Source organism: Chiloscyllium plagiosum, unplaced genomic scaffold, assembly GCF_037043375.1.
Source record: "Chiloscyllium plagiosum isolate Xiang-an unplaced genomic scaffold, Cpla_swu_hap1 HiC_scaffold_1, whole genome shotgun sequence".
Classification (NCBI taxonomy): domain Eukaryota; kingdom Metazoa; phylum Chordata; class Chondrichthyes; order Orectolobiformes; family Hemiscylliidae; genus Chiloscyllium; species Chiloscyllium plagiosum.
This window is the reverse complement of record NW_028270139.1, coordinates 127,332,824-127,360,718: the sequence shown is the minus strand read 5'-3', so window position 1 is coordinate 127,360,718 and position 27,895 is coordinate 127,332,824. Positions and strand designations below refer to the sequence as shown.

At 40.3% G+C, this 27,895-nt stretch overlaps 1 protein-coding gene across 4 annotated transcripts in view; it reads left to right on the top strand.

Annotated features, from left to right (window-relative positions):
* The window catches only part of rab27b (RAB27B, member RAS oncogene family), a 136,796-nt gene extending 109,186 nt beyond the window's left edge, over positions 1-27,610 (top strand). For all 4 annotated transcript variants that reach the window (XM_043721496.2, XM_087990595.1, XM_043721577.2 and 1 more), the window contains exons 2-6: positions 949-1,120; positions 5,113-5,198; positions 10,934-11,037; positions 24,821-24,944; positions 27,183-27,610. In XM_043721496.2, coding sequence (XP_043577431.1) covers positions 968-1,120; positions 5,113-5,198; positions 10,934-11,037; positions 24,821-24,944; positions 27,183-27,372 — 657 coding nt within the window. In that variant the 5' untranslated portion in view covers positions 949-967 and the 3' untranslated portion in view covers positions 27,373-27,610. The remainder of the gene's footprint in view (positions 1-948; positions 1,121-5,112; positions 5,199-10,933; positions 11,038-24,820; positions 24,945-27,182) is intronic.
* Positions 27,611-27,895: the final 285 nt, after the last annotated feature.

Here is a 27,895-nt window from a genome sequence, read left to right as displayed (position 1 = left end):
ACAATTTCTGTTTTGGTTTATGATTTACAGCATCCGCAGTTCTTTGAGTTTTTAATATTTAACCTCTGTGCACATTAGGACTCTAATATAATGCTCTGATTTGAGCTTCACATTTCTGATAGGATGTGTTTAGGTTGGAAGTTTGGTTTGTAGATATTTCAGAATCAAATGTCTTAGAGATGTTATCACATACCTTTGCAGCAAGTGAAACTTGAACCAGAACTCCTGGATAAGTTACAGGGACACTACCACTGAAACACATGAGCATCCAATTCCCAGATTAAACCCAGCTCAATATTCCTCAACACTGAAATATCACATTGGATGGAAATTGAATCAGGCATTTGACTTGAATGCAGGAATGTATTCTATAACATAGTAGGGTCAGTGGGCCAGGGCTAACTGAACCAGGGCAGACAGATGGAATTGTAGTTCATCCATAATTCCTACTTGGGATGGAAAAGCACAGAATTTAGCAAATTAATTGCAAAAAAAAGCTGGAGTGCCAGAAGATGACTGAAGCAATACACTGCAGCACCTTCAGCAGTGAGAAGCTCTAATCGTATGTGAGATTTATCAGATAGTTTCCATTAGAAATGTAGACATAGGAAGTCATCATGGAAAGCTTTGGAAGTGTTTCAAACTTGGCATCTCTAAGAAGTTATAGTTAAAAACCAGATTTGGTTCTTAAAGTAAGATGCATTTCTACTTTACAGGGATAAAAATATAAGGAGACTGCAGGACTCTTGAGATTTACATGTACATTAATAAATACTTTGATTAAAACTCAGTAGCTGCTTAGAGTACCCAGGTGTTCTGTATGTTTGGAACCATTTGAAACGTAGATATTTCTTTGTCACCAACAATAAAGATTGCAGTTAAAGAGTGAAGGTGGTCTCTTGTAGGATTTTGATTCTCATGTTCTGCTCTTTTTGAACTTTTTTACAGCATCAGCGTGAATAGCACTATGACTGATGGGGACTATGATTATCTGATCAAGCTCCTGGCTCTTGGAGACTCAGGAGTTGGTAAGACCACGTTTCTGTACAGATACACAGAGAATAAGTTCAACCCCAAGTTTGTTACTACAGTGGGAATTGATTTTCGAGAAAAGAGACTGGTGAGTACTTTCCTATTGTTTTAACCATTCTAGCTGAAACCTAATTCCCAGCGATAAACTAGGAGCAGCAAGGTGGCTCAGTGGTTAGCACTGCTGCCTCACAGTGCCAGGGCCCCAGGTTCGATTCCAGCCTTGGGCGACTGTCTGTGTGGAGTTTGCACATTCTCCCCACGTCTGTGTGGGTTTCCTCCGGATACTCTGGTTTCCTCCCACATTCCAAAGATGTGCAGGCTAGGTGAATTGGCTATGCTAAATTGTCCATAGTGTTAGGTGCATTAGTCAGAGGGAGGGGTGGGTTACTCTTCGGAGGGTCGGTGCAGACTTGTTGGGCTGAAGGGCCTCTTTCCACACTGTAGGGAATTAAATCTAAAGAGGAAAAGTCTTACACAAAATTAAATTTGCTTCAAAAGTGTACTTGTAAAAGTAATTTTCTGTCCATTATTTGAATGTTCTGTGGGGAAATGTCACAGTTTTCAAATGGCAGATATCATTGTTAAGATATTGTCGGTTTCCACTTATTGCAAAGTACTTTCTGGCCAAGTGGGATCTCTGAGGTGATTTGTATAATGAAAGATTAAATTAATCAGAGAATTAAGTTAATATATCAATGCTCTTATGATTGAAGCTATAGAAACCAGGTTTGGGCTGATAAGTGGCAAGTAACATTTGCATCACACAGTTGCTAGTCAATGACCATCTCCATCAAGGAAAAACCATTCACTTTGAATCCCTCAGTGTCAATAGCCTTAAGCTCAGTATTGACCAAAAACTGAACTGCATCAAACATATAAGTAGTATGGCTGCAAGAGCATGTGAGAGACTGAGAAATCTGAAGTAAATGACACAACTCCTCACTCCCCAAAACCTCTACATCAACTAGAAGGCACAAAGCACAGTGTGATCAGAAACCCTCCACTTGTCTGGATGAATGCAGCTCGAACAAAATTCTAGGATGACTGGAAAGATTGAGGGGGGCAAACTGATAGATGTCTACAAGGTTATGAGAGGCATAGATAAAGTGGATACTCAGAGGCTTTTCCCCAGGGTGGAAAGGTCAACTACAAGAGGGTACAGATTTAAGGTGAGAGGGGGAAAATTTAGGGAAGAAGGGCAGGGAAAGGTTTTTTTTCAGAGGGTGGATGCATGGAATGTATTACCAGTGGAGGTGGTGGAAGCAGACAAGTTAAGGCATATCTTGATATATAGATGAATGGGAGGCGAACAGAGGGATAGAAACCACATATGGGCAATATGTAGCAGGTTTAAATAGAATTAGGATTTGGTGCAGGCTTGATGGGCTGCATTGTATTGTGTTATTGTATATTATTGTAAGAAGCCTACTTGATTGGTAACATATCACCAGCATCAATATTCACTCCTTTCAACATCAACACATCATAGCAACAGAGTGTAACATCAACTAGGTGTATAGTAGTAAGTCATCAAACATTCTCTGGTAGGTTCCTCCTTCTAAATTTCTTCCACTTAGAAGGTGAAAGTCAGCAGATGCGTGGAACACCATCACTTGTTACTTTCCCTCCAAATCACATGCTGTCTTGATTTGGAATGATATCCCAATCCTTCCTTATTGCTCGATCAAAATCCTGGAGCTTCCTTCCAAGTAGCACTGTGGATATACCTATCAGATAAAGTACAAGGATTCAAGAAGGTTGCTCACCACTATCTCCTTAAAGATAATTAGTTTTAGGCAAGGAATGCTTGCCAACCAACAATGCCCACATCCCATGAAAGGATAAGTATAATAAATTGATACTAAGTGAGATGCCTTTCCGTCTCAAACACTCCTCCCCGTTGAGATGATGTATTGTTACATTTGACTGTATCCTAACCCTGATGTGGGATGTGCATAATCTTGATGCCACATGTGAAGAATTTAACCACAATGCATCCCATTCAAATCAGGCAGTGCCTTTGATGGTAAGCAACAAATGCTGGAGATCACAGTAGCTCAGGTAGCATCCATGGAGAGAGAGCATGCTAACGGTTCGAGTCTAGATGACCCTTAATCAGACCTGTGCAACAAAGATGTACACGGTAAATGAGATGACATGGATTCCTGCTGGAGGGAAGAGCAAAACCTCTTCAGGGTAGACATTCCTCGAAGAGACATGGCAGTCGATTAAACACAATGTAGGAGCAAATTACTGAAGATGCTGGAATCTGTGCTGAAAAAACAAATGCTGGAGATCACAGCAGGTCAGACAGCTTCCATGAGTCTAGATGACTCTTCATCAGTGTCCTTGACTGTGCCAGGTTTAGATCCACAGTGAACTTTAATTAAGTATTTAACTACAACTTTGTTTTCCACAGGAAACATGAAGGAAGGATAATATTCTAATGGAAGATGCTTCTTTACTCTTTGCCCATTCAGTTTTTTGAGCTTAAACTTCCTCTATGACCTGGTAGAACATGTTTTTATTTTGACATGTTTGAACCAGTGAAGATCCTTCGACGTTGACTTTCCTTTGTGTTCAAAAGCTAGAAGGCAGTGGCTCCCTGAGGGATTCTGTGTATCAACAATAATTTAGTGAATGTTGGGAATTTCTAAACTGGCAACCAACCAGCCGGGCATTGAATCCCTCTGGCTTGTGTAACTTCTGACCAACATTCCTACCAGTGCAAACTGTCTATAACTTCCCATAGGAGACAGTCTATCGTGGAGAACCAAAATAACAGATCACAATGATACTGTAAAGAAACCTGAGGATAGCCATCATCAAACATAACACCTCAAAATGTATTGGTTAACATTAAATAAAGGGGAGAGTGAAGGATATTTTCTATTGAAACTATGTCCCATCTTGTCTCTCGATATTGAAAATCCAGCCCAAACTGGTCATCATCTTCTCAATTAAAGATTTATGACTTGAAATTCTTTTTTGTAGGATGGTATATGGCTTGGAGGAGAAATTGCAGGTGCTGGTATTCTTATACATTTGCCACCGTTGTCCTTGTAGATGTAGAGTTTTATGGTGGTTTGGATGGTGCAGTTGAAGGAGATTTACCGAGTTGCTACACCTTGTAGATACTGCACACTGGTGGTGGGAGAGTGAGTGTTTAAACTGGTGGATGAAGTGCTACAGAAATAGATGGTGTCGAGCCACTTGAAGCATGATAGAAATATAAAACCCTGCGTTCCAATGTTTCCAGTGTTTCCAATTTATTTTAAAAAAATATCTTTTAAGGCAGAGAAAGTTCTTCAAATTACTCTATCATAAAAGAATGGGAATTGATTTGATTTGTTTCTGTAATCTGCTGGGCATTTTTATCAAGATGTCATGAACTTAATCATATAGCTAGAAGACTGAACCATCTTGGTCATGTCTTATTAGCTCATGTCTGACAAGCTGTATGTTCAAAAGAGGCATCCCTAGACAATTTGCCAGTGGGGATGGGACTGGAAATGAACCAAGCTGGACAACCATATGAACAAGGTGTGTGTGTGTGTGTGTGTGTGTGTGTGTGTGTGTGTGTGTGTGTGTGTGTGTGTGTGTGTGTGTGTGTGTGTGTGTGTGTGTGTGTGTGTGTGTGTGTGTGTACACGCCTGTCTGTCTCTGTGTGTGGGTAAATGTGTGGGTGTGTCAGAGTGTGTGTGTACGTGTGTGTCGATGTGGTGGGCAAGTGTGTGTATCCGTGTGCGTGTGTATGTGTGGGTGAGAGTGTGTGTGTGTGTCTGAGTGTGTCTATATGTAGGTGTGTGTGTGTCTGTGTGTGTGTTTTTTTCAGGTGGGGGGGGGGAGTATCTAATGTGTGGGGTCTGGGTGCAATCAAGAACCCAGAATGTTTTTCTGGGTCTACAGTGTATACCCAGTTTTTCAATGTAAATGTAAAAGTAGTCAAAAGGAACTCACTGCGACAGTAACATTGCCTCTTTACTGTGAAATCTGTAAGGAATGGAACTAATAAATCTGATAATATTAATCCACCACTTACAGGCAGTATCACTAATAAAATTGCATTCTTTTGTTTAGGAGCACCATGTTGGAGGAGTGAATGGTAAAACAGACAAACCTTTTAGAATCCATCTCCAACTATGGGATACAGCGGGGCAGGAAAGGTAATTCTGTATATGCTGTTAATCAACATGCAACCACATCTCAACCCCAGCACCAATATATTTGCAGTTTGTGGTGGGAGGGAGGAATATGATGTAAAATAGAGTGGGAGGGGATAGGCCACTGCAACCCCCACCCAATACCAAATCATCTCCCAGTTATATGGTGTTTGACTAAGACATTGACCAGTTCTCTTGCCCAGGGCCATTTGAGGCCTTTGGGAGCAGGGTTTCACTGCCCTCATAATAATACTGTTTTCTTTATTTCAAAAATATACTTTATTGATAAAAATACCTTTATATACATACATAGATACTGAATCATGTGAAGAAAGAAACAGACAAACACTGGAGTTTGACTCTATATGGCTAGGGAAGGCAGACTGAAGGAACTCATCCCTCTGCCTTACCATCTCAGCTAGAGCAGCAAAACATGAAGCTTACCTCCTTTTGGAGGTAGTGCCTGGTGCCAATTGGACCCATCTGCCCCAAAGATGTTCGCCCCATTTTATACTTCCTTAGAACCACTTGGCACCCAGTGAATGCTGGCACTGCTAGTAATATTCAACTGCCAGCCAATCAGATTAGACCGAAGTTGTTGGGGTCAGGATTTCTTTCTCCATGGGATGATGGTCTCACAATTCTCTCATTTAGGCAGACCCCAGTGGGTTATCACTGAAAGGCAAGCAGCAGCCTTTTTTACAGTTTGTAACACCAAGCCGAGGTTGTGGTGTGAACAATACATCCCCTCCCCAGTAATATTCCACTCTGTAAATTTCTTAAGTTTTTTTCATACTCTAATCAACGACTTGACTTACTTTCCTCCTGCTGGTATAATTATATTCTACTTAAAGAGGCTCTGCTTTGATGAAAAAAAAGTTTGGTAAATACATTTTTTATTCAAAGAGAGGAAAAACATACCACTTCAGTACTAATAGTACTAATAGTACTGAAGACTTGTGCTCCAGAACTTGCCATGCCCTAGCCAAGTTCCTCCAGTACTGGCAATTACCCGACAATGTGGAAAATTACCAAGGCATGTCCTACATAAAAAGCAGGATAAATCCAACCCGGCCAATTACCGCCCCATCAGTCTACTCTTGCTCATCAGTAAAGTGATGGAAGGCGTCATCAACAGTGCTATCAAGCATTGCTTGCTTAGCAATAACCTGCTCAGTGACACCCTGGGTTCTGCCAGGGCCACTCAGCTCCTGACCTCATTACAGCTTTGGTTCAAATATGGACAAAAGAGCTGAATTTCAGGGGTGAGGTGAGAACTTTTTTTGTATTCATGCATGGGATGTAAACATCACTGGTCAGTATTTATTACCCATCCCTAATTGCCCTGAGGGCAGAAGAGATTCAACCACATTGTTGTCGGTCTGTAGCCACATGTAAGCCAGACTAGGTACGAATGGCAGATTTCCCTCCTAAACAATATTAGTGAACCAATTGGCTTTTTCCAATATTCAGCAGTGTTTTCATGGACGTGACTAGAATCTTAATCCCAGGTTTTTTATTTAATTCAAATTCTAACAACTTTTGACTGCAGGCCACATTGACCAAATGTGGCCTCAGGAGTCCTAGCAAAACCGGAATAAATAGGTATCGGGGGCAAACTTTCCACTGCTTGGAATCATACCTGGCACACAGGAAGGTGGTTCTGGTTGGAGGAGGTCAGTCCAGGTCATCTCTGCAGGAGTTCCTCAGGATAGTTTCCTAGGTCCAACCATCTTCAGTTGCTTCATCAATGGCCTTCCCTCCATCATAAGGTCATAAGTGGGGATATTCACCAATGGTTGCACAATGTTCAGCACCATTTGGGACACCTCTGATACTGAAACAGTCCATGTTCAAATGGAACAAGATCTGGACAATATCCAAGGTTGGGCTGACTAGTGGCAAGTAACATTTGCATTGCAAAAATGCCAGACCATTACCATTTCCAATAAGAAACAATCTAACCTCTGCTCCTTGAAATTCAATGGTATTACCATCACTGAATTCCCCCCGGCTATCAACATCTTTGGGGTTACCATTGACCCGAAATTTGGCTACAGAAACACAATAGCCACAAGAGAAGATTAAAGGCTAGGAATAGTGTGGTATTCCTTGATTCCCCAAAGCCTGTCCATATTTACAAGAAATAAGTCAGGAGTGTGATAGAATACTTCCCACTTGCCTGGATGAGTACAGCTCCAACAACACTCAAAAAGCTTGACATCATTCAAGGCAAAGCAACCCACTTGATCGGCAGTACATCCACAAACATCCATTCCTCCACCACTAACACTCAGTAGCAGCAGGGTATACTATCCACGAGATGGACTAAAGAAATTCACCAAGGATCCTCAGACAGCATCTCCATACGCTTGACCACTTCCATGTAGAGGGACTAGGGCTGTAGATACCTGTGAACACCACTACCTCCACGTTCCTCTCCAAGCCACTCACCATCCTGACTTGGAACTATGTCGCCTTTCCTTCACTGTTGCTGGGTCAAAATCTTGGCATTCACTTTTTAATGGCCATAGTAGGTTGACTGCAGCAGTTCAAGAAGGCAGCTCACCACCACTCTCTCAATGCAACTAGCAACGGACAATAAATGCTGGCCAGCCAGTGACACTCGCATCCTATGAATGAATTCTTTTAAAAGTAATGAGGGAGATCTTAAAGCCATTGGGCTTTCAAAATGATTCTGCCTTCAATTTGATTCTGGCCTATCTAAGGGAGTGTAACAAAAGAGGGAATTTAACCCTTACATTTAGTTAACCAGAAGATTTTTCAGTTGTTCCTTTGATTACAAGTTGGTAACATTGCTTGATAATAGAGTCTGGAAATATTCAGCATGTCAAATGAAAGGTCATTGACCTGAAACATTAATTCTGGTTCCCTTTGTGATTTCTGCCTGATCTGCTGAGTTTCCCCATGTTATCTCTTTCTGTGTCAGATAATCACTGTGGTTTGTTCTTTGTACATATTTAATCTGCTCATTAATTAACTATAGATAGATATCAGATGTTTTATTGGGTTTGTAAGAAATATTTAGCATGTCGCCTCTGCTGTTCTATGTTAAATTATCTATGTGAAAGAGGGTTATTTAATGCTGAATGGCATTATAAATATGTCCGCCAATGTTTTCACTGCTGCCAAACAGTTAATGTAACATTTCTGCTCTGAGCACAAAAATGTTTATATGTTTTAAGTAAGATCATAAGAGCATTGGACATAGGAGCAACATTAGTCCATTTGGACCATTCAGTCTGCTACACCATTCAACCATGGCTGATATGTTTCTCAACCCAATTCTCCTGCCTTCTGCCTGTAACTGTTGATCACTCTACCAATCAAGACCCTAACCATCTCTATCTTAAACACTCTCAATGACTTGACCTTCACAACCTTCTGTGGCAATGAGTTCCAAAGATTCACCAACCTCTGGCTGAAGAAATTCCTCCTTATTTCAGTACTAAAGGGTTGTCCCTTCACTCTGAGGCTGTCTTCTTGGGTCCTAGTCTTTCCTACCAGTAAAACCATCTTCTCCACTCTATCTAGGCATCTCAGTTTTTAACGTTTCAATCAGATCCCCCTCATCCTTCAAAACTCCAATGAGTACAGACCCTGAGTCCTCAACGGCTCTGTAAATAATTCATTTACTTTAAACAATGCCTAAACATTGGTAATATAAATATATATTGTCAAGATATTCTATAATTCCAAATTTCAAATTCAAATTCTATTGTGTTCAATTCTTGCTTCTGTTGCTCACACCTTTTGTGTGTGAAAAATGTTCTTTGCCAAACTATTAACATCCTCCTGGAGGACCCCAAGTGCTGACTTTTGGAAGGCAGTCATTACCCAATGGAAAATGGTGCTACAAGTGAGAAACCTTGTTTAGTTTGTAGACAGAAATAGGAATAACATGTCAATGGTTCAATGAACACAGAGAGAAAAATATTCTTTAGTCACAGTCCATGCATTGTGTGAACTGACTGACAAGTTTGGAAACCTGAGAGACCACTGACCATTAGTGTGCCTGAGTTGTCAAAGCTGAAGGAGGAGCTCTAATTGAAAGTGCTTCAATCAAACATGCCTGAATCTTATCAGCCTCAACAACACCAATAAGCTTGATTCATCATGGGTCCTTAGCAGCATCTTCTGAACCCATGACCCTTACCATCTAGAAGGACAAGGGCAGCAGACATATGGGAGCATCACCATTTGCAAGTTCCCCTCCAAGCCACTCAGCATCCTGATTTGGCATTCTGGGTCTACCTCCAGCATGTGGCCTGCAATGGTTCAAGAAGGCAGCTCATCACCATGCTGTCAAGGACAACTAGGGATGAGCAATAAATGCTGGCCAGCCAGCAATGCCCATGTCTCATAAGCGGATTTTTAAAAAATACGTGCATATAAAATGTTTTCAAAAGATATTGCTAGTACATAATTAGTACATGTAATAGTACTAGTAATGTACATGTGACAACAAATAGTGGCTCAGCGGTTAGCACTGCTGCCTCACAGCACCAGGGACCCAGGTTTGATTCCAGCCTTGGGCGACTGTCTGTGTGGAGTTTGCACATTCTCCCGGTGTCTGTGTGGGTTTTCTCAGGATGCTCCGGTTTTCTTCCACAATCCAAAGATATGCAGGTTAGGTGAACTGGCCATAGTGTTAGATGCATTAGTCAGAGGGAAATGGGTCTGAACTAAGTTCCATTGTTTTTGTGAGGAAATCAAAATAAAGATACACTGTGGAAACACAAGTCCTTTAAGAAATGCAAACTTTATAGCAATGATTCTCATTGTCAAATGACCAGCAATGTTAAAGATTCAGGCATTTGGGCCTCATAGCTGGGGGTGTAGATTTGCTCTCGCTACCATTCTGCTGTTGTGCAGTACTAATTCTTATAATGAGCTACATGAGAGTTTGCTATGCTTTTAAAAGAGCAAAGCTGAGTAATGTTGTGTGTGTGTGTGTGTGTGTGTGTGTGTGTGTGTGTAGGAATTTGCCCCAATATTTGACAGAATTTTATCGCACAGCAGAAGAACATTTACCCCATAGTAGTATAGGCTTTCTGATGTAACTAGCTGCTTCAACCTGTTACACTGTCATACAATCATTGAATCCCTACAGTGCAGAAAAAGGCCATTCAACCCATCGGGTCTGCACTGACCCTCCAAAAAGGATCACACCCGGACTTAGCCCCCCGCCCTATCCCCGTAACCTTACATTTACCATGCCTAACCCACAGAGCCTGCACATCCCTGAATACTGTGGAGTAATTTATCATGGCCAAAACACCTAACTTGCAAACCTTTGGACTTTTTCTTTCCTGTTCTTTTCTTCTACCCTTTTAAGTTCTTACCTTGTAAAGCCAGACAGTTGCCCATAGGAAACGTCACCTCACTAAGTGTACTCATCCCCCCTTACTGCAGAGTAGGCTTGAAAATGTTTTGCTAGTCCTCTTGACCACAGAAGATTATTGAACTGGAAAGGCTCAAAAAATATCAGTGAAATAATAGCCTTCAATGTCACAATTAATAGGGAAAAATACACTTAAAATAAATTACTTCTCAAGCAACAAGAATTTTCATTGCAAGAGAAAATAATGTTATGTTCTGATTTGCAAGCCAGAAATTCCTAAAGCAATATTCCACTGTGGCAGAGTGTAATGATAAGGGATTGACAACTTGGTTTTTTTCAAATGGTTTATTGCATTATTTTTCTTCTTTCCTAGGTTTCGAAGCCTCACCACAGCCTTTTTCAGAGATGCCATGGGATTTTTATTAATCTTTGATCTAACGAGTCAACAGAGTTTTCTGAATGTGAGAAACTGGATAAGTAAGTTGCAGTAGTAATTCAGTTCTAATTAATGCATTCCTTTGCAAGGTGGAGTTTGAGAACCTTTCATTATCATGAATAAACCTGTTTCTCTACATTGTAAAGTTTCTCAAAATGGATGCATACTCAGCAATTATTAGTGCAAAAGCAGATACTGAAGATGCTAGAAATCTGAAAAAGAAGCAGGAAGTACTGGAGAAAAGCAGTACATCTGACAGCATTTGTGGAGAGAGAAACAGAGTGAATGTTTCCAGTCCAATATGACTCGGAAGAGAACTTACTGAGTTTCTCAGGTAGTTCCTGATTTTAGTCCAGCGACAGTCAGTGTTGTGTTTACATCAGACTTTCAAGTAATCTGAAAATAGTGTCACCTTATCTGTTAGAAACCCTGCAAGTTCACTGAACTGAACTTAAGATAAACTAATGTATGGTCACAGTCTGATTGCTATTAGAAAGTAGACCTGAGACACAAATCTATCTATATATATATAGGCAGAGCTGAGTTTGCCTTATAATAATTTTACAGCTGGGAAGTTAAAAATGTGCATTGGATATATATTTTTTAAATTCATTGATGGGATGAGGATATCTCTGATTGCCCTCGAATGGAATGTCATTTCAGAGGGCAATTCAGAGTCAAATATAGGTCTGGAGTCTGACGTAGGGCAGATCAGGTAAAGATGGCAAACATTTGTGAACTTGATGAGTGTTTCCAACAATTAAAGCCAGTTTCATGATTATTATTACTGATGATTATTGTTCAATTGAATTCAAATTCTTCCAGCTGCCATGCAGGAATTTGAACCAATGTACCCACAGGAATCATCTGGGTGTTTGGATTAATAGTCCACTGTCATTAACATAATCATCCTCCTGTATGATAATGCATGAAAGTTGCAAAAACAGAAGTGTGAGATATGTGACTTTAAATTAAACAATATATATATAATTGCATAAAATTTATAATAGTCTTTAATTGGCAGTCTTACAAATAAAAGATCACTTTGAAGTCGCTACATTATTTTCATAAAGCCACCTAAACAAACAAAATAGCTGTAAAATAATGACTAAAACATCCATTTACCATCCAGGTCCTTGGAGATTTATTTTCAATTTAACTCTGTAAAACATCAACATATTACTTACATTGGAAATTTAAATAGGGACCAGTGTGCTAAGTTCAACCTCAACAGCCTCAGGAGCACAAAATGTATTTTGCAAAATTTGACTGGCTTGCAGTGGTGTATAAAATCAGAGTCAGAGGGTCAGTGAAAACTGTCAGGAAGGTGAGGTTTGTACCTTTTCAGTGAATCGTCAACAGGATCAGGTGAACGGCTTATTTCATCCCCTTAAAAAAGAAGAATACTGCAGATGGAGTCATAGAGATGTACAGCATGGAAACAGACCCTTCAGTCCAACCTGTCCATGCCAGCCAGATATCCCAATCTAGTCCCACCTGCCAGCACCCGGCCCATATCCCTCCAAACCCTTCCTATTCATATACCCTTCCAGATGCCTTTTCAATGTTACAATTGTACTAGCCTCCACCACTTCCTCTGGCAGATCATTCCATATACGTACCACCCTCTGCATGAAAAAAGCTGCCCCCTAGGTCTCATTTATATCTTTCCTCTCTCACCCTAAACGTATGCTCTCTAGTCTGGACTCACCCACCTCAGGGAAAAGACTTTGTCTCTTTATCCTATCCATGCCCCTCATGGTTTTATAAACCTCCATAAGGTCACCCCTCAGCCTCTGACACTCCAGGGAAAATAGCCCCAGCCTGTTCAGCCTCTCCCCATAGCTCAAATCCTCCAACCCCAACAACAATCTTTTCTGAACCCTTTCAAGTTTCACAACATCTTTCCAATAGGAAGGAGACCAGAAATGCATGCAATATTCCAACAGTGGCCTAACCAATGTCCTGTACAGCTGCAATACTCCCTAGGACCTTACTATGAAGTGTATAAGTCCTGCTAAGATTTGCTTTCCCAAAATGCAGACCCTCACATTTATCCAAATTGAACTCCATCTGCCACTTCTCAGCCCATTAGCCCATCTGGTCAAGATCATGTTGTAATCTGAGGTAACCCTCTTCGCTGTCCACTACACCTCCAATTTTGGTGTCATCTGCAAACTTACTAACTGTACCTCTTATGCTCACATCCAAATCATTTATGTAAATGACAAAAAGTAGAGGGCCCAGCACCGATCCTTGTGGCACTCCACTGGTCACAGGCCTCCAGTCTGAAAAACAACCCTCCACCACCACCCTCTGTCTTCTACCATTGAGCCAGTTCTGTATCCAAATGGCTACTTCTCCCTGTATTCCATGAGATCTAACCTTGCTAATCAGTCTCCCATGGGGAACCTTGTCGAACATCTTACTGAAGTCCATATAGATCACATCTACTGCTCTGCCCTCATCAATCGTCTTTGTTACTCCTTCAAGAAACTCAATCAAGTTTGTGAGACATGATTTCCCATGCACAAAACCATGTTGACTATCCTGAATCAGTCCTTGCCTTTCCAAATATGTGTACACCTTGTCCACCAACAACCTGCTCACCACCGACGTCAGGCTCACTGGTCTATAGTTCCCTGGCTTGTCTTTACCACCCTTCTTAAACAGTGGCACCACGTTAGCCAATCTCCAGTTTTCCAGAACCTCACCTGTGACTATCGATGATACAAATATCACAGTAACAGGCACAGCAATCACTTCTCTAGCTTCCCACAGAGTTCTAGGGTCCACCTGATGAGGTCCTGGAGATTTATCCAATTTAGGGTGTTTCAAAACATCCAGCACTTCCTCCTCTGTAATATGGACATTTTGCAAGGTGTCACCATCTATTTCCCTACAGTCTATATATTCCATGTCCTTCTCCACAGTAATTAAAGATTCAAAATACTCGTTTAGCATCTCCCCCATCTCCTACTTCCACAATGTAAGTGATCTAATCTAATCTAATCCCGCGGCTCCACACAAAGGCCGCCTTGCTGATCTTTGAGGGGCCCTATTCTCTCCCTAGTTACCCTTTTGTACTTAATGTATTTGTAAAAACCCTTTGGATTCTCCTTAATTCTGTTTGCCAAAGCTGTCTCATGTCCCCTTTTTGCCCCCTGATTTCTCTCTTATGTATACTCCTACTACCATTATACTCTTCTAAGGATTCATTTGATCTATCCTGTCTATACCTGGCATATGCTTCCTTCTGTTTCTTAACCAAACTCTCAATTTCTTTAGTCATCCAGCATTCCCCTTACCTATCAGCCTTTCCTTTCACCCTAACAGGAATATACTTTCTCTGGATTCTTGTTATCTCATTTCTGAAGGCTTCCTATTTTTCAGCCATCCCTTTACCCGTGAACATCTGCCCCCAGTCAGCTTTTGAAAGTCCTTGACTAATACTGTCAAAATTAGCCTTTCTCCAGTTTAGAACTTCAACTTTTAGATCTGGTCTATCCTTTTCCATCATTATTTTAAATCAATAGAATTATGGTCGCTGGCCCCAAAATGCTCAATCACCTGCCCTGCCTTATTTCCCAAGAGTAGGTCAAGTTTTGCACCTTCTCTAGTAGGTACATCCACATAATGAATCATAAAAGTTTTGCACGGTGGCTCAATAGTTAGCACTGCTGCCTCACAGCACCAGGATCCCAGGTTTGATTCCAGCCTCGGGTGACTGTCTGTGTGGAGTTGCACATTCTCCCCGTGTCTGCGTGGGTTTCCTCCGGGTGCTCTGGTTTCCTCCCACAGTCCAAAAATGTACAGGTCCAGTGAATTGGCCATGCTAAATTGCCCATAGGGATAGGTCCATTAGTCTGAGGAAAATGGGTCTGGTGGGTTACTCTTCGGAGGGTCGGTGTGGACTGGTTGGGCCAAAGGGCCTGTTTCCAATCTGTTGGGAATCTAATCTTAACAAATTTCTCTCTATCTAAACCATTAACACTATGGCAGTCCCAGTCTATGTTTGGAAAGTTAAAGTCCCCTGCCATAACCATCCTATTATTCTTACAAATAACTGAGATCTCCTTACAAAATTGTTTCTCAATTTCCCTCTGACTATTAGGGGGTCTATAATACAATCCCAATAAGTGATAATCCCTTTCTTATTTCCCAGTTCCACCCAACTAACTTCCCTGGATGTATTTCTGGGAATATCCTCCATCAGTATAGCTGTAATACTATCCCTTATCAAAAACACCACTCCCCCTCCTCTCTAGCCTCCCTTTCTATCCTTCCTGTAGCATTTGTATTCTGGAACATTAAGCTGCCAGTCCTGTTCATCCCTGATCCATGTTTCTGTAATTACTATGATATCCCAGTCCCATGTTCCGAACCATACTCTGAGTTCATTCGCCTTTCCTGTTAGGCCTCATGCATTGAAATAAATGCAGTGTAATTTATCAGTCCTACCCTGTTCTCTGCTTTGTCCCTGCCTGCCCTGACGGTTTGACTTGCCTTTGTTCTCAACTGTACCAGTCTCAGATTGATCTCTTTCCTCACTATCTCCCTGAGTCCCACCCGCCCCCCCCCCAACTATCTCCCAGGGTCCCCTCCACCCTTCACTGTACTAGTTTAAATCTTCCCGAGCAGCTCTAGTAAATCTCCCTGCTAGTATATTAGTCCCCTTCCAATTTAGGTGTAATCTGTCCTTCTTTTACAGGTCATTTCTACCCCAAAAGGGCTTCCAATGATCCAAAAATGTGAATTCTTCTCCCATACACCAGCTCCTCAGCCATCCATTCGTCTGCTCTATCCTCCTTTTCCTGCCTCACTAGCTCGTAGCACCGTGAGTAATCCAGATATTACTCCTTTCAAGGACTTCCTTTTTAAATTCTTGCCTAACTCTCTGCAATCTTCCTTCAGAATCTCAACCTGTTCCCTTCCTATGTCTTTGGTTCCAATGTGTACAATGGTCTCCTGTTGGCTCATCTCCCCCTTGAGAACATTCTGCACCCTCTCTGAGACATTCTTGATCCTGGCACCAGGAAAGCAACACACCATTCTGATTTCTCACTGCTGGCCTCAGAAATGTCTGTCTGTACCTTGGACTAGAGAGTCCCCTCTTGGAATCTGACATACTCCTCATTGCGTTAGAGCCAGTCTCAATGCCAGAAACGTGTCTGCTTGTGCTACATTCCCTTGAGAATCCATCACCCCCTACATTTTCCAAAACAGCACACTTGTTTGAAATGGGGATAGCCACAGAAGACTCCTGCAATACCTGCCTACCTGTCTTACCTTTCCTGGAGTTAACCCATCTATGTGACAGTATCTGAGACATTCTCCCCTTCCTATAACTGCCATCCATTACATCCCCTTGTTCTTGTAAATTCCTCATTGCCTCTAACTGTCTCTCCAACCGATCCATTTGATCTGATAGGATCGCAACCAACAGCATTTATTGCAGATATAATCCTCAGCACCACGTAAACTCTCCCAAAACTCCCACATCCAACAAGAAGAGCGTATCACTTTACTACAGGCCATTTTTGCTTCTTTCAGTATACAGACACAGAAAATAGCACGGTCTTATTCCTCTACAAAACATTGCTCCAGGCTAACGTAATACCTATGGCTTATATTTTAAGTTTAATCAAGAGACATATCTCAATAAAACATATAATCAAGAAAGAACCCACTCTACTCACTACTACAGACTGACTGTATGGCCACAAGTAAAACATCCGTTTGCCTGTTTCTGTGTTGTGACCTTTCCCGAACAGGTTCCTCCAAGATTAGTTGTGAATTTCACTGTTTGTTAATTTTCCCAGATGCACTCCGATGTCCAGTGATACATGAATTCAACAGCAAAGGCAGTAATTGTGCAGGTTCACTGCTGTGGCAGTTAGCAGTGCAGGATTCTTTCTTTCTCTCTCTCTCTCTCCCTCCCCCTCCTGCATTGATCTCACAATGTGTTTCCTTTGTCTGTTCCTCTCCCTTTTAAAAGTGCTGTTGTTTTGACTTTTTTATTTCTCCAAAGTTTCAAAACAATGCAACAGCATATAAAACAGTAATTGCTGCTCAATGCTGAAACCCTGAAACAAAGACAGTAAATACTGGAGAAACTCAGCAGGTATGGCAGCACTTGTGGAGAGAAACAGTTATAGAGTCAGACAGCATGGAAACAGACTCTTTGGTCTAACTCATCTATGCTGACCAAGTTTCCCAACTAAACTAGTCCCATTTGCCTGCATTTGGCCCGTATCCCTCTAACCCTCTCCTATTAATATACCTGTCCAAATATCTTTTAAAAGTTGTAAGTGTACCAGCATCTATCACTTCCTCTGACAGTTCATTTAATATGTAAACTATCGTCTGGATGAACAAACTGCTTTTCTGGTCCATTTTAAATCTTTCTCCCCTTACTGTAAAATTACGCCTTCCAGTTCAGAACTCCACTATCCTAAGGAAAAGACCTTTGTTATTCACCATATCTATGCCCCTCTTCATCTCATAAACCTCTATAAGGTAGCCCCTCAATCTCCGACACTCCACTGAAAAAATTCCCAGCCTATCCAGCTTCTCCTTATAACTCAAACTGTCTGGTCTCAGTAACATCCTTGCAAATTTTCTCTGCATCCTCTCCAATTTACTAACTTTCTTCCAAAAGCAGGGTGAACAGAACTGTACACAGTACTCCAAAAGTGTGCTCACCAACATCCTGTACAACCTCAACATGGCCTCCCAACTCCTATAATCCATGCCATGGCCAGTGAAGGCAAACTCGCCAAACACCTTCTTTACTACTCTGTCTACCTGTGACGCAACTTTCAAGGAACCATGTACGTGATTCTCTAGGTCTCTCTGTTTGACAACACTCCCCAGGGCTTTACCATTAACTGTGTAAGACTCATCTTACCAAAACGCAACACCTCATATTTATGCAAATTGCCCATTGTCCAATTGATCCAGATCCCTTTGCAATCACTGTCTACTATACCACCGATTTTGGTACCGTCTACAAACGTACTATCCATGATTCCTAAATTCTCATTTTAGCTCCACCAACACTTCTTCAGAACCCAGTAGTAAACCAATAAATCAGTTGGATGCTTGTATGATCCTGCTCTGAAGAAGAGTCGTATTGGACTCAAAATCTTAGCTCTGTTTGTCTCCATCTTGACAGACGCTGAGTTTCTCTGGAATTCTCCAGGTTTATTTCATCCCCTGCCTGCTGTTGGTATTGACACATTTATAATGCCAAATTGCATAGGGGGCACCGAACGGAAAATGATTTTGAAATATGTGTTCTGTAACTTTAAAAGAGTACATGAGAAAAATAACCCTGCCACTTCAAAACACACAGATCAATAATGTTCTTGTAAACTGTTTTGCCCAGTCTCCAAAAAGATATAGATATGTGAAAAAGTATTCAGAGTTACTATCCAATATACTTCCATGCCTTAGAGGACTACATCGAAATGACAATCTCAACCAATTAAACTTATTTTCACTGGAGAAAAGGCTGAGGGGAATCACTTTGGCTGTTTTCAAAAGCGAAGGATAAGAACATGAGCTATTTATTATGAATAGCACACATACGACTAGAGGGCAAAGGTTCAAAATTCAGAAGACTTGAGCAAGGTTAAAAATGAGAATAAAAGCTTTTTCTGTCACAGAAGAGTAGATATTTGAAATTAATTTGCAGAGAAGGTAATTATTCCAGGGTCAAATTGTACATTTAAAAAGAGATTGGCCTGTCAGATTGAAAAAAGGTTAAAGAGATTTTGAAAAGGTTACAGAAGAAAGGTTAATGACCCTAAAACGAGGATTAATTTTGGCCATTGAAAAGAGATCCATTAGAGAATTATCATAAATGGATGTCACTGGAGTGGACTTGACAAACTTAATTATTTTTTGTGTCTCTAGATTTCAATAGATGTCCTTATTATGTAACAGCCCAACCTACCTATGCTTCAAAATGTGTAATAGACTCTTTTCAAATTACAGAACATTTAATTATTTTAGTCTTGCAAAATAGAATGGAATAGAATAGCCTTTATTGTCACGTACAGTCAAACGAGTGCAGTTAAAAGTTGGTGAAGTCACCTCTTTGGCGCCATTTTAGGTACAGGATACCTAGGTACAGATACTTTAAGTGTTTGTTACCAAATTGAAAGACTTAAAAAAAGGTCTAACATAGTTATACAAGGTTCCAAAAAATACTCATTTTACTCAAAGTCCAGAATAAGAGTAAAAAGTATCTTTACAATATCAACCAAACTTTCATTGATTCAAATGAGAATATTTCTATACACCTTGGTTAATTGTTTCCTGAAATTTGGCAGTGAACAGTTGAACAGTGATTTTTATTACAAAATGGGCTTGACTTTAATCTGACATTGAAATAAACCTGCCTGTGCTCTAGGTAACAAAATGACATTCATGAAAAATGGTTAGTTTCGAGGTTAGGTTCTTCCAGAGGCCCTGCCCTCAGACTAAACACACCACATATTTATCACTAATTGCCAACATTTTCTTGATTCCTAAGAAAAAAATAGGAGTATTTGTGACAGAAATCATGCCAAGTAAGAAACAATCCTCCAGTAATATAACTGAGCAAGTTAATATCTTGACTTTGCCAATAATAGCAATCACTGTAGGGAAATAAAAGTATCCAATCTAATGAACAATTTGAAGCAAGAAGCCAACACACTTTAACACAGATTTGGCAGTAGATTGAGGATAGAAATCTACCATCTGAGATGGTGGATGTGAAATGGCCAAGGAAATACCATCATAGACACAAGTGCATAAGTTTAGTCAAAATCTGGCAGCATCTATGGGGAGAAAGCAGAATTAATGTTTGGGGTCCAGTGTCACTTCATCAGAACTTTAATATAAGAAGTTTAGTGTATAAAGTTAATAATGGAAATAAAGCTTGGGAGAAGATGCTGTATAAAAGTGTAAACGTCTGAAAGGTTTAATGCTGAAGACTGCATAACACTGCCCAATTAGAAGATGCTTATACAGTCTTATGAGGCAAAACATACGTGGACCTCAGAGGTGTTAAACTTTATATCAAAATCTATCTCAAAGTTTCAGTAACAATGTAACTTATATATAGTAACCATGATGCAATAAACTATTTTATTTAAGACAAGAGCCTTTTCTTGTTCGACTACTAGGTAGCTTTCCTCTCCCACACTAGATCAAGGAGGCCCTGTAGATCCCTCACAGGGAAGCAGATGGTGGTAGCAAATCTTCCGGGTGGATCTCACACCACGGTGAGCAGCGTTGAGGATTCATTGTCACTAGTACACATTGCTGCTTTTGTGTACTGCTCACAGAAGGATTGATCTTTAAATGGATGGCTAAGTGGCTGATCAAGTGAACTGTTTGCTCCAGATGCTGCAGAGCTTGGTGAGTTTTGTTACAGCTGCACCCAACCCAGCAGGAAGGAGTATTCTTTATATTCCAGTTAAGATTAAGGTCACATGTGACCCAAGATTATTCAGTGATGGCAATACCATTGAGCTTTAAAGGTATATGCTGAGGGCCTTTGTTGTTGGAGGTGGTGTCTGGCATTTTTAAAGTGTTTCTTTCCACTTATTAGCCCAGGCCAGAATGTATGAGAGTCTTGTGTGCGGGGGTTATTTTAACCCAACTCACCTGACAGGAAATCAATGAGATTGGATTGGCTATCTGTCTTAGACGCAATTGGTTTTCTAGGCGAGAGTGAGGACTGCAGATGCTGGAGGTCAGAGTCCAGATTAGAGTGGTGCTGGAAAAAAAACAGCAGGTCAGGCAGCATCTGAGGAGCAGGAAAATCGATGTTTCAGGCAAAAGTCCTTCATCAGGAATTTTGATATTCCTGATGAAGGGCTTTTGCCCGAAATGTCGATTTTTCTGCTCCTCAGATGCTGCCTGACCTGCTGTGCTTTTCCAGCATCACTTTAATCTGGCAATTGGTTTTCTATTGAAATCAGTGGGATGTAAATCATTTGAAATTCTGTCTCAACTGGTTACTGCAGTAGGGGTACATTTAAATGATTCTCCTGTCTCTCTGTTAGGATTACTTTTTGCCTTTGATTCAGAGGGCTGCAGTTTCAAAGGAATTTTAGCAGCTGGAATGTGCATTGTTAAGGTGCCAAGCTTTGACTGGTGTTTTGAACTGAGGCCCCTACCAGTTCTCATCGCAGTTAATGGAATTATTCAAAGAAGAATAGAATGGTCCAGTGACAACCTGGCTTGTAATTACCTCTAAATCAACACTGCAAGATCCCATCTAGTTATTCCTTTCATATAATTTGTGGAATGCTCAAGCGCACTGTAATATTTAAGCAAGTAGCAATCGAACTGCATGTGATAATTCAATATAAATTCCTGAGAGATATATAGTAAAGCAGAACTTAAATTCCAAAAGAGCTCTTAGTTGACTCTTCACAAGAACAAAAAATACTGGGACTGCCAGTTTGGGACCATCTTTGTGATTTGATACTTTCCATTAAAGGATGTTAGAAGAGCATAGTTCATTTCATGGCATTCTTACCTAAGACCATAAGACCATGAGAAATAGGAATAGGTTGGCAATTCAGTTCCTCGAGCCTGCTGTGCCATTCAATTGGATCATGGCTGATTCAATATTCCTCATGGCCTCTTTTCTGCATTTTCTCCATAGCCTTTGATTCTCCTATTATTCAGGAATCTATCTATCTCAGCCTTAAATATCTCAAAGGACTCTGCCTTTACAGTTGACTGTGGCAACGAGTTGCAAAGACTCACAATCCTCTGAGAGAAGAACTTCCTTCTTATTTCAGTCATAATTTGGTGCCCCTTTGTTGGGAGACAATGCTCCCAGTCACATGAGGGGAAGCATCATCTCAGCCTTTACCATGTCAAACCCCTTAAGAATCTGTATGTTTTGATGAGATCACCTCTCTTTCTTCTAAACATCATTAAGTAGAGTTTAGCCTTTGCTCAGAAGACAATCCTTCCATACTAGGGATCATTGTCATGAACCTTCTCTGAACTTCCTCCAATGAAGCAATAACTTTCCCTAAATAAGAGGATCAAAACTGTTCAGTGTACTCTCGACCTTCACTGTGTTCTGTTCTCCTATGTCCCAAGCAACTGCAGAAAACTTCTATTACCCAAGGAAAATGCTAATTAATTGGTGCTAAAATAGGTTTCCCAGTAGCAGGCGACTTGCCATCTGGACACAGAGTGGGAAGAGTGGTCAGATACAGGAAAACATCAGCGAACTAGCCTGACGTGCTCTGGACAGAAAAATACCTTGTCCCCCATCCACCACTATCTCTAGAGGGCTGTGACAAACTCCCCCCCCACCCCCCCACACGCACACACACACACACAATTTCAGGGCTGGAGCGCCTGATCTGTTAGTGATATTTTAGAAAAAAATTACTGTTTGTTCAATCTATTCTACAGAAATACCTGGATTCCCTAAGAAAAGTTGTCTCTCTGGATGCGATTTTTCTGCTTGCTAAATGTAATCTGTTACAGAACATTATTGTGCCATTTAAGTGCAATGAGCAATATGGCACTACTATTCTTAACAAAAGTGTGTTGGAAAATTTTTAGACTGGAACAATATTATTTCACCAAAATAACTTCAATCATTGTGTAATGTAATGGTGTAGTTCAATAATTATGTGACTGTCTGTGAGCTGATGTTCATCAATTGCTTTCATCAATTGATGAAATTCGTGCAAGGTTAATTATTGGAAAAGCTCTTTAGTGTGCTACTTTGATACAGTGACTACATTTTCTAAACTAAATCTGAGAACATACAGAACAGTTCCAGAACAATCATTAAGAAAGAAAATATGAGTTGTGCTGTGTAGTGAGGCAAAATAAATATTTAATACCATATATTTTAATAATGCACACATACACGACAAATGCAAAACAAGTGTTTGTATAATTACTATGGATGCGACATTAAATTTCATTCAGACCCTGTTTACAAACAAGAATGCCGTAGCACCAGGAGTGTCAGTGATTTCTACATGCGTCGATATGATTTACTAATCTAGGCTGATTCAGCTTTGTAAAACAAATTGTAACAAAATTCAAACTAGGATGTTCTGTAGGCACAGCTTTGTAGCTTTATTTTTAAAGATACCTTTGTATTCTGATGCAGAATCTTTCTTCTACTCAAAATAAATACGGATGTACATTTTGGACATTTTTCAGTTTATTCACAGGATGTGGGTTTGGCTGGCTTAGAGATATTTATTACTCATCGTTCATTATTACTTGTAAAAATAATGATGCACTGCCTTCTTGAACTGAAACAGTCCAAGACTTTCTAGTCATTGATATGCATCCAATGCACTTACAACTTTAATTAAATGGGATGACCACTGCTGCAGATGTGGTCTCAGCAATACTTGAAGCATAACCTTCCTTCTTTTGTATTTAATTCGCTTTGTGATAAATGGCACATTCTATTAGCCTTCCTAATTCCTTGCTATACTTGCATACTAACCTTTTGTGATTCATGCATATGATGTTCTGCATCACAGAGCTCTCCAATGTCTTACCATTTAGATAATGTGGTTCATTTTATTCTTCCTGCCAAATGTTATGTATGTTATGATCTGTCTGTACTGCATGCAAAACAAAACCTTTCACTGTACCTAGGTACATGTGAAAATAATAAATCAAATCATATGAAAAATCAAAACGGAAAATTTCACATTTTTGTATATTAAACTCCATTGACTCCATTTTTGTTCATTCACTCAATCTACCAATATATTTTTGAAGCTTTCTAACTCTTCTTCACCAATTACTTTCTGATCTACCTTTGCGTCTTGAGCAATATGAGTGATTTGCTAGGCTGTTTGGAGGACAGTTAAGAGTCAACTACATTGCTCTAGGTCTGCAGTCATATGTAGGCTAGCCTGAGTGAACCACTTGGACTTTTTAAACAGTTATCAACACTGTCTTCATGGTAATGATTAGACTTTAATTCCAGATATTTATTGAATTCAAATTCCACCAATGATGTGTTGGAATTTGAACTGAGGTCCTTGGACTATCTCCAGATTGCTTGTCCAGAACACTTACCAGTATGCCATCATCTCCTTCCAAGTATAATGCTAATGTCTCTTCTCCAGTTGGTCATAAATTTGGAAAATCCTTTATAAGGTAGTGTTTAAAGCAGTAATTATATTCTTTAGACAACTCCATTTTCACCAACTCTCAATTCTTGTTCTGCATTATGTGTCATTCAGTCAGTGTTGTAGCTGAGGAAGTCACGAGGGTGCTGTAGAGTCTACATCATAGTTAACAATAATGCCAATGATAGACCGGTCCTGGTTATTTCTCTCTAACAAAGTTATTAATATTTATACATTTCATGGATGATCATCCATGGAAATTCACACTACCTACTCTCTTCGGTATCATACTCTACATAAGACATATTGCAATACGTGAAATTAAAACTAAGGGCATCCGAAGTCCGGTTTTGTGAACTTGGATTGGGGCTTTTCTGCAGTATTGTTTTCCCAGGGATTGAAGGATGAACCTGATTCACTTGGTTCATCCAGGCATAAATAATGAGGATGACTGTTTTACTACTGACATTTTGGTGCAGTCTTCGTCAGTCTGTGAAGTGAGCTCAATCCCCACGGACAAAGTTCCTTTACTCTTTGACACTTGGCTGCATGTCCAGACTTGATACTTTGATTAGATTTCCTCATGCATTTGAAATTCCTGGCTTGCAGCAACTTGGACTGTTTACTACTACCCTCAGTCTGTTTGAGTTACTAATTGTCTTAATTCTTTTCTTACATTCAGGCCAACTTCAAGCAAATGCATATTGTGAAAATCCTGATGTGGTTTTAATTGGAAATAAGGTGGATTTGTCCGATCAGAGAGAGGTACAGGAGTATCAAGCCAAAGAACTAGCAGAAAAATACGGGTGAATGCTTGCACGCCTAACTTTTATTATCTCCTTCAACAAAGTAGAATTGCATTTGTATCTATTCATGAAGAAATATGCTTTAAGAAGGAAAAACCTAGTGAATGAGACACACTGGTCAGACTCACTTTTTATATTACCAAGTGGAACCCCAGTCCGAGCAGTGTTTTCATTTCTAAGTATTACTGGATTCTCCCTCTGACTTGTCAATATATCTGTAACTGACCATCAAACTAATTGTTGAAAATTGGAAAGTTAAGGTAAGCCCTGACTTGAATTCTGGACAGGATTTTGGCATTTGGTACAGTAATGTGAGTTCAGAACTAATTCAAAAAGAACACCCATGCTACTTCAACTCCCAGGACACATTCAATCCTGCTTGCTCACTTCCCACTCGTTTTGGGGAGGTGGCCCGAGAGTGGAATGGGAACATATGAACAAACAAGTTAGGAGGAGAAGGAGGCTATTCAATAGACCGTAGCTGATCTTATTCTAACTTCAAATCTGCATTCCCACCTATCCCTGTTATCCTTTCACTCCCCTATTTAATAAGAATCTATCTACCTCCAAAGACTCAAGACACTGTGAGAGGGGAAAAAAAACCTAATCTCTATTTTAAATGCTTGATCCCTGATTTTTAAACAGTGACCCCCCACCCCTGGTTCTTGGCTCTCCTATAAAAGGGAAACTCCTCTCCACATTCACCCTGTCAAGACCCCTCAGGATCTTATGTTTCAATTAAGCTACCTCTTCCTTTTTTTTTCACTCCAGTGGATACAAGCACAGCCTTTCCAGCCCTAACTCTTATGGCAATCCTCTTATTCCAGGTCTTAGTCATATAAACTGTCCCTGCTTCCAATGTATTTACAATTTTACTGAAATAGGGTGACCACTAATGTACTTTGTACTCCAGCTGTGGTCTCAGAAGTACCTGAAGCATATTTAGTTAAATTTGTGATAAATAATACATTCTGCTATCTTTTCCAATTACTTGCTGTACCTGTAAATTTCCCTTTTATGATTCATACATGAGTCCCCCCAGATTCCACTGCATCACAGCGCTCTGCAGTCCCTTACCATTTAGATATTAGGTTTCATTTTTATTCTTCCTGCCAAATGGACGATTTCACATATTTCTACATTATACTCCATTTGCCACATTTTTGTCCACTCACTTAATCTATTATCTATATTTTTGTTGCCTTCTATCTCCTCCAAATAACTTACTTTCCTACCTATTTTTACGTCATTAGCAAACGTTGCTACGATACCTTCCATCCTTTTATCTGAGTCATTTTTATAAATGTAAATATAAAATGTAAGCATTTGAGGTCCCAGCATTGATCCTTGTGGCACACTGCTCATTACGTCTTGCCAGCCAAAAAAATTAACCATTTGTGCCTGTGTTCTACTTCCTGTTAACCAATCTTCTACCCATGCCAAAATGCTACCCCCTAAGCATTAGCTTTAATTTACTGCAATAATGCTTGTAATGCCACCTTATCAAATCAAATGCCTTCTGCAGAAAATTGCATGGCATACCTGAAAGAAGTGGCTGGATAGTGGCGAGAACTGTCTCTTGGGAGCATAGTGGAGGGTACAGCACAGAATCAGTGGTAGAGACGGTCTAAACCAGGGTGGCCAACTGTCTCAAAGGTGGACTTCACTTTCTCGGGCAGTGAGTGAAGATGCTTGGGGAGTCTCCTCTCTCTGTTGTCAAAGTACCTTTGGTGCTTCCACACGTTGATGCAGTAACAAGGATGTCTACAGCAGGGACCAGTTGGTATTCTGCCTCTGCATCACAAAACAGATGAAATTGATGCCAAAGCCACAGAGTTTGCCAGGCCTTTGATTAGGAGCGTTTGACATACGGGGAATAGATGCGATTTTGACAGAGCCTGAATTGGATGCAGTCATCCCTTTAAAACTTCATTGAGCAGTAAGATCCATTTTTATTGACTGCACATGATATATTTTGTGAGCTGTGCCCGTGCTATTTATTGGGGAACGATGCATATATGGTACCATGTTTGATTCTAAGCAACAGATTCTGTTGTACAGCTTAGCAGAAACATTGCTTGTATGTGATTTTTAATGATATGATCTATCACGTATTGGGTTCCTATTCAATCTTTAGATCATAAATACCATGTGTGGGAAATGAAATGTTCACATTGGTGTGCACTTTACTTCCTTTCACATGGTACAAACAATATCTCATGTTCTTTTCTTCCCTAGAATTCCCTACTTTGAAACGAGTGCTGCCACTGGAGCTGGCATTGATCAAGCTATAATCGCATTGCTGGACTTAATAATGAAACGCATGGATCAGTGTGTCGACAAGAGTCAAATACCTGATTCAGTCAATGGAGGATCTGCCCAAAAACTTGAACCTGCTGACCCAAATGAGAAAAAGTGTGCCTGCTAGAAACAACTTCATCAAAGCTAGAAAGATCTTTTGCATGTGCAAATGTTTTCTCTCGAAGGTTTATTTTCCTATATCATTGTATTTTCTTTTTTATAACTTTCTTCCGGCCATCTTCAGCGGTAACTTATTATTGTAGATGGAACTGTTGGGTGTTGCCATCTGGGAGTTGATAAATGTCAGTTAGAAAATTTGACTTGTGGATATGTACCTCAATAAAGTGTATAATTGCCCAGCCAAATTAACAGCACTTATGCTACTTCTGGTGAACAATTGATGCTGCCTACTGGTTACATAAAAAGTAAACAAAACAGTGTTCTCTCTTATTGAAAATTAACTTATCCATCGAAAGTAAGGCCAACATATTGCAAAAAGTAATAGCTAACTGACCCCATGGAGTAACTAATGTTGGGCAGTCTACAGCCCGGAAGACTCAACATTGAGTTCTCCAATTTCAAATAACCTCCCTTCCCAGCCCCTCCCCCTCCCTTTCACCCCTCCATGCCACCAACCGGATTTATTTCTC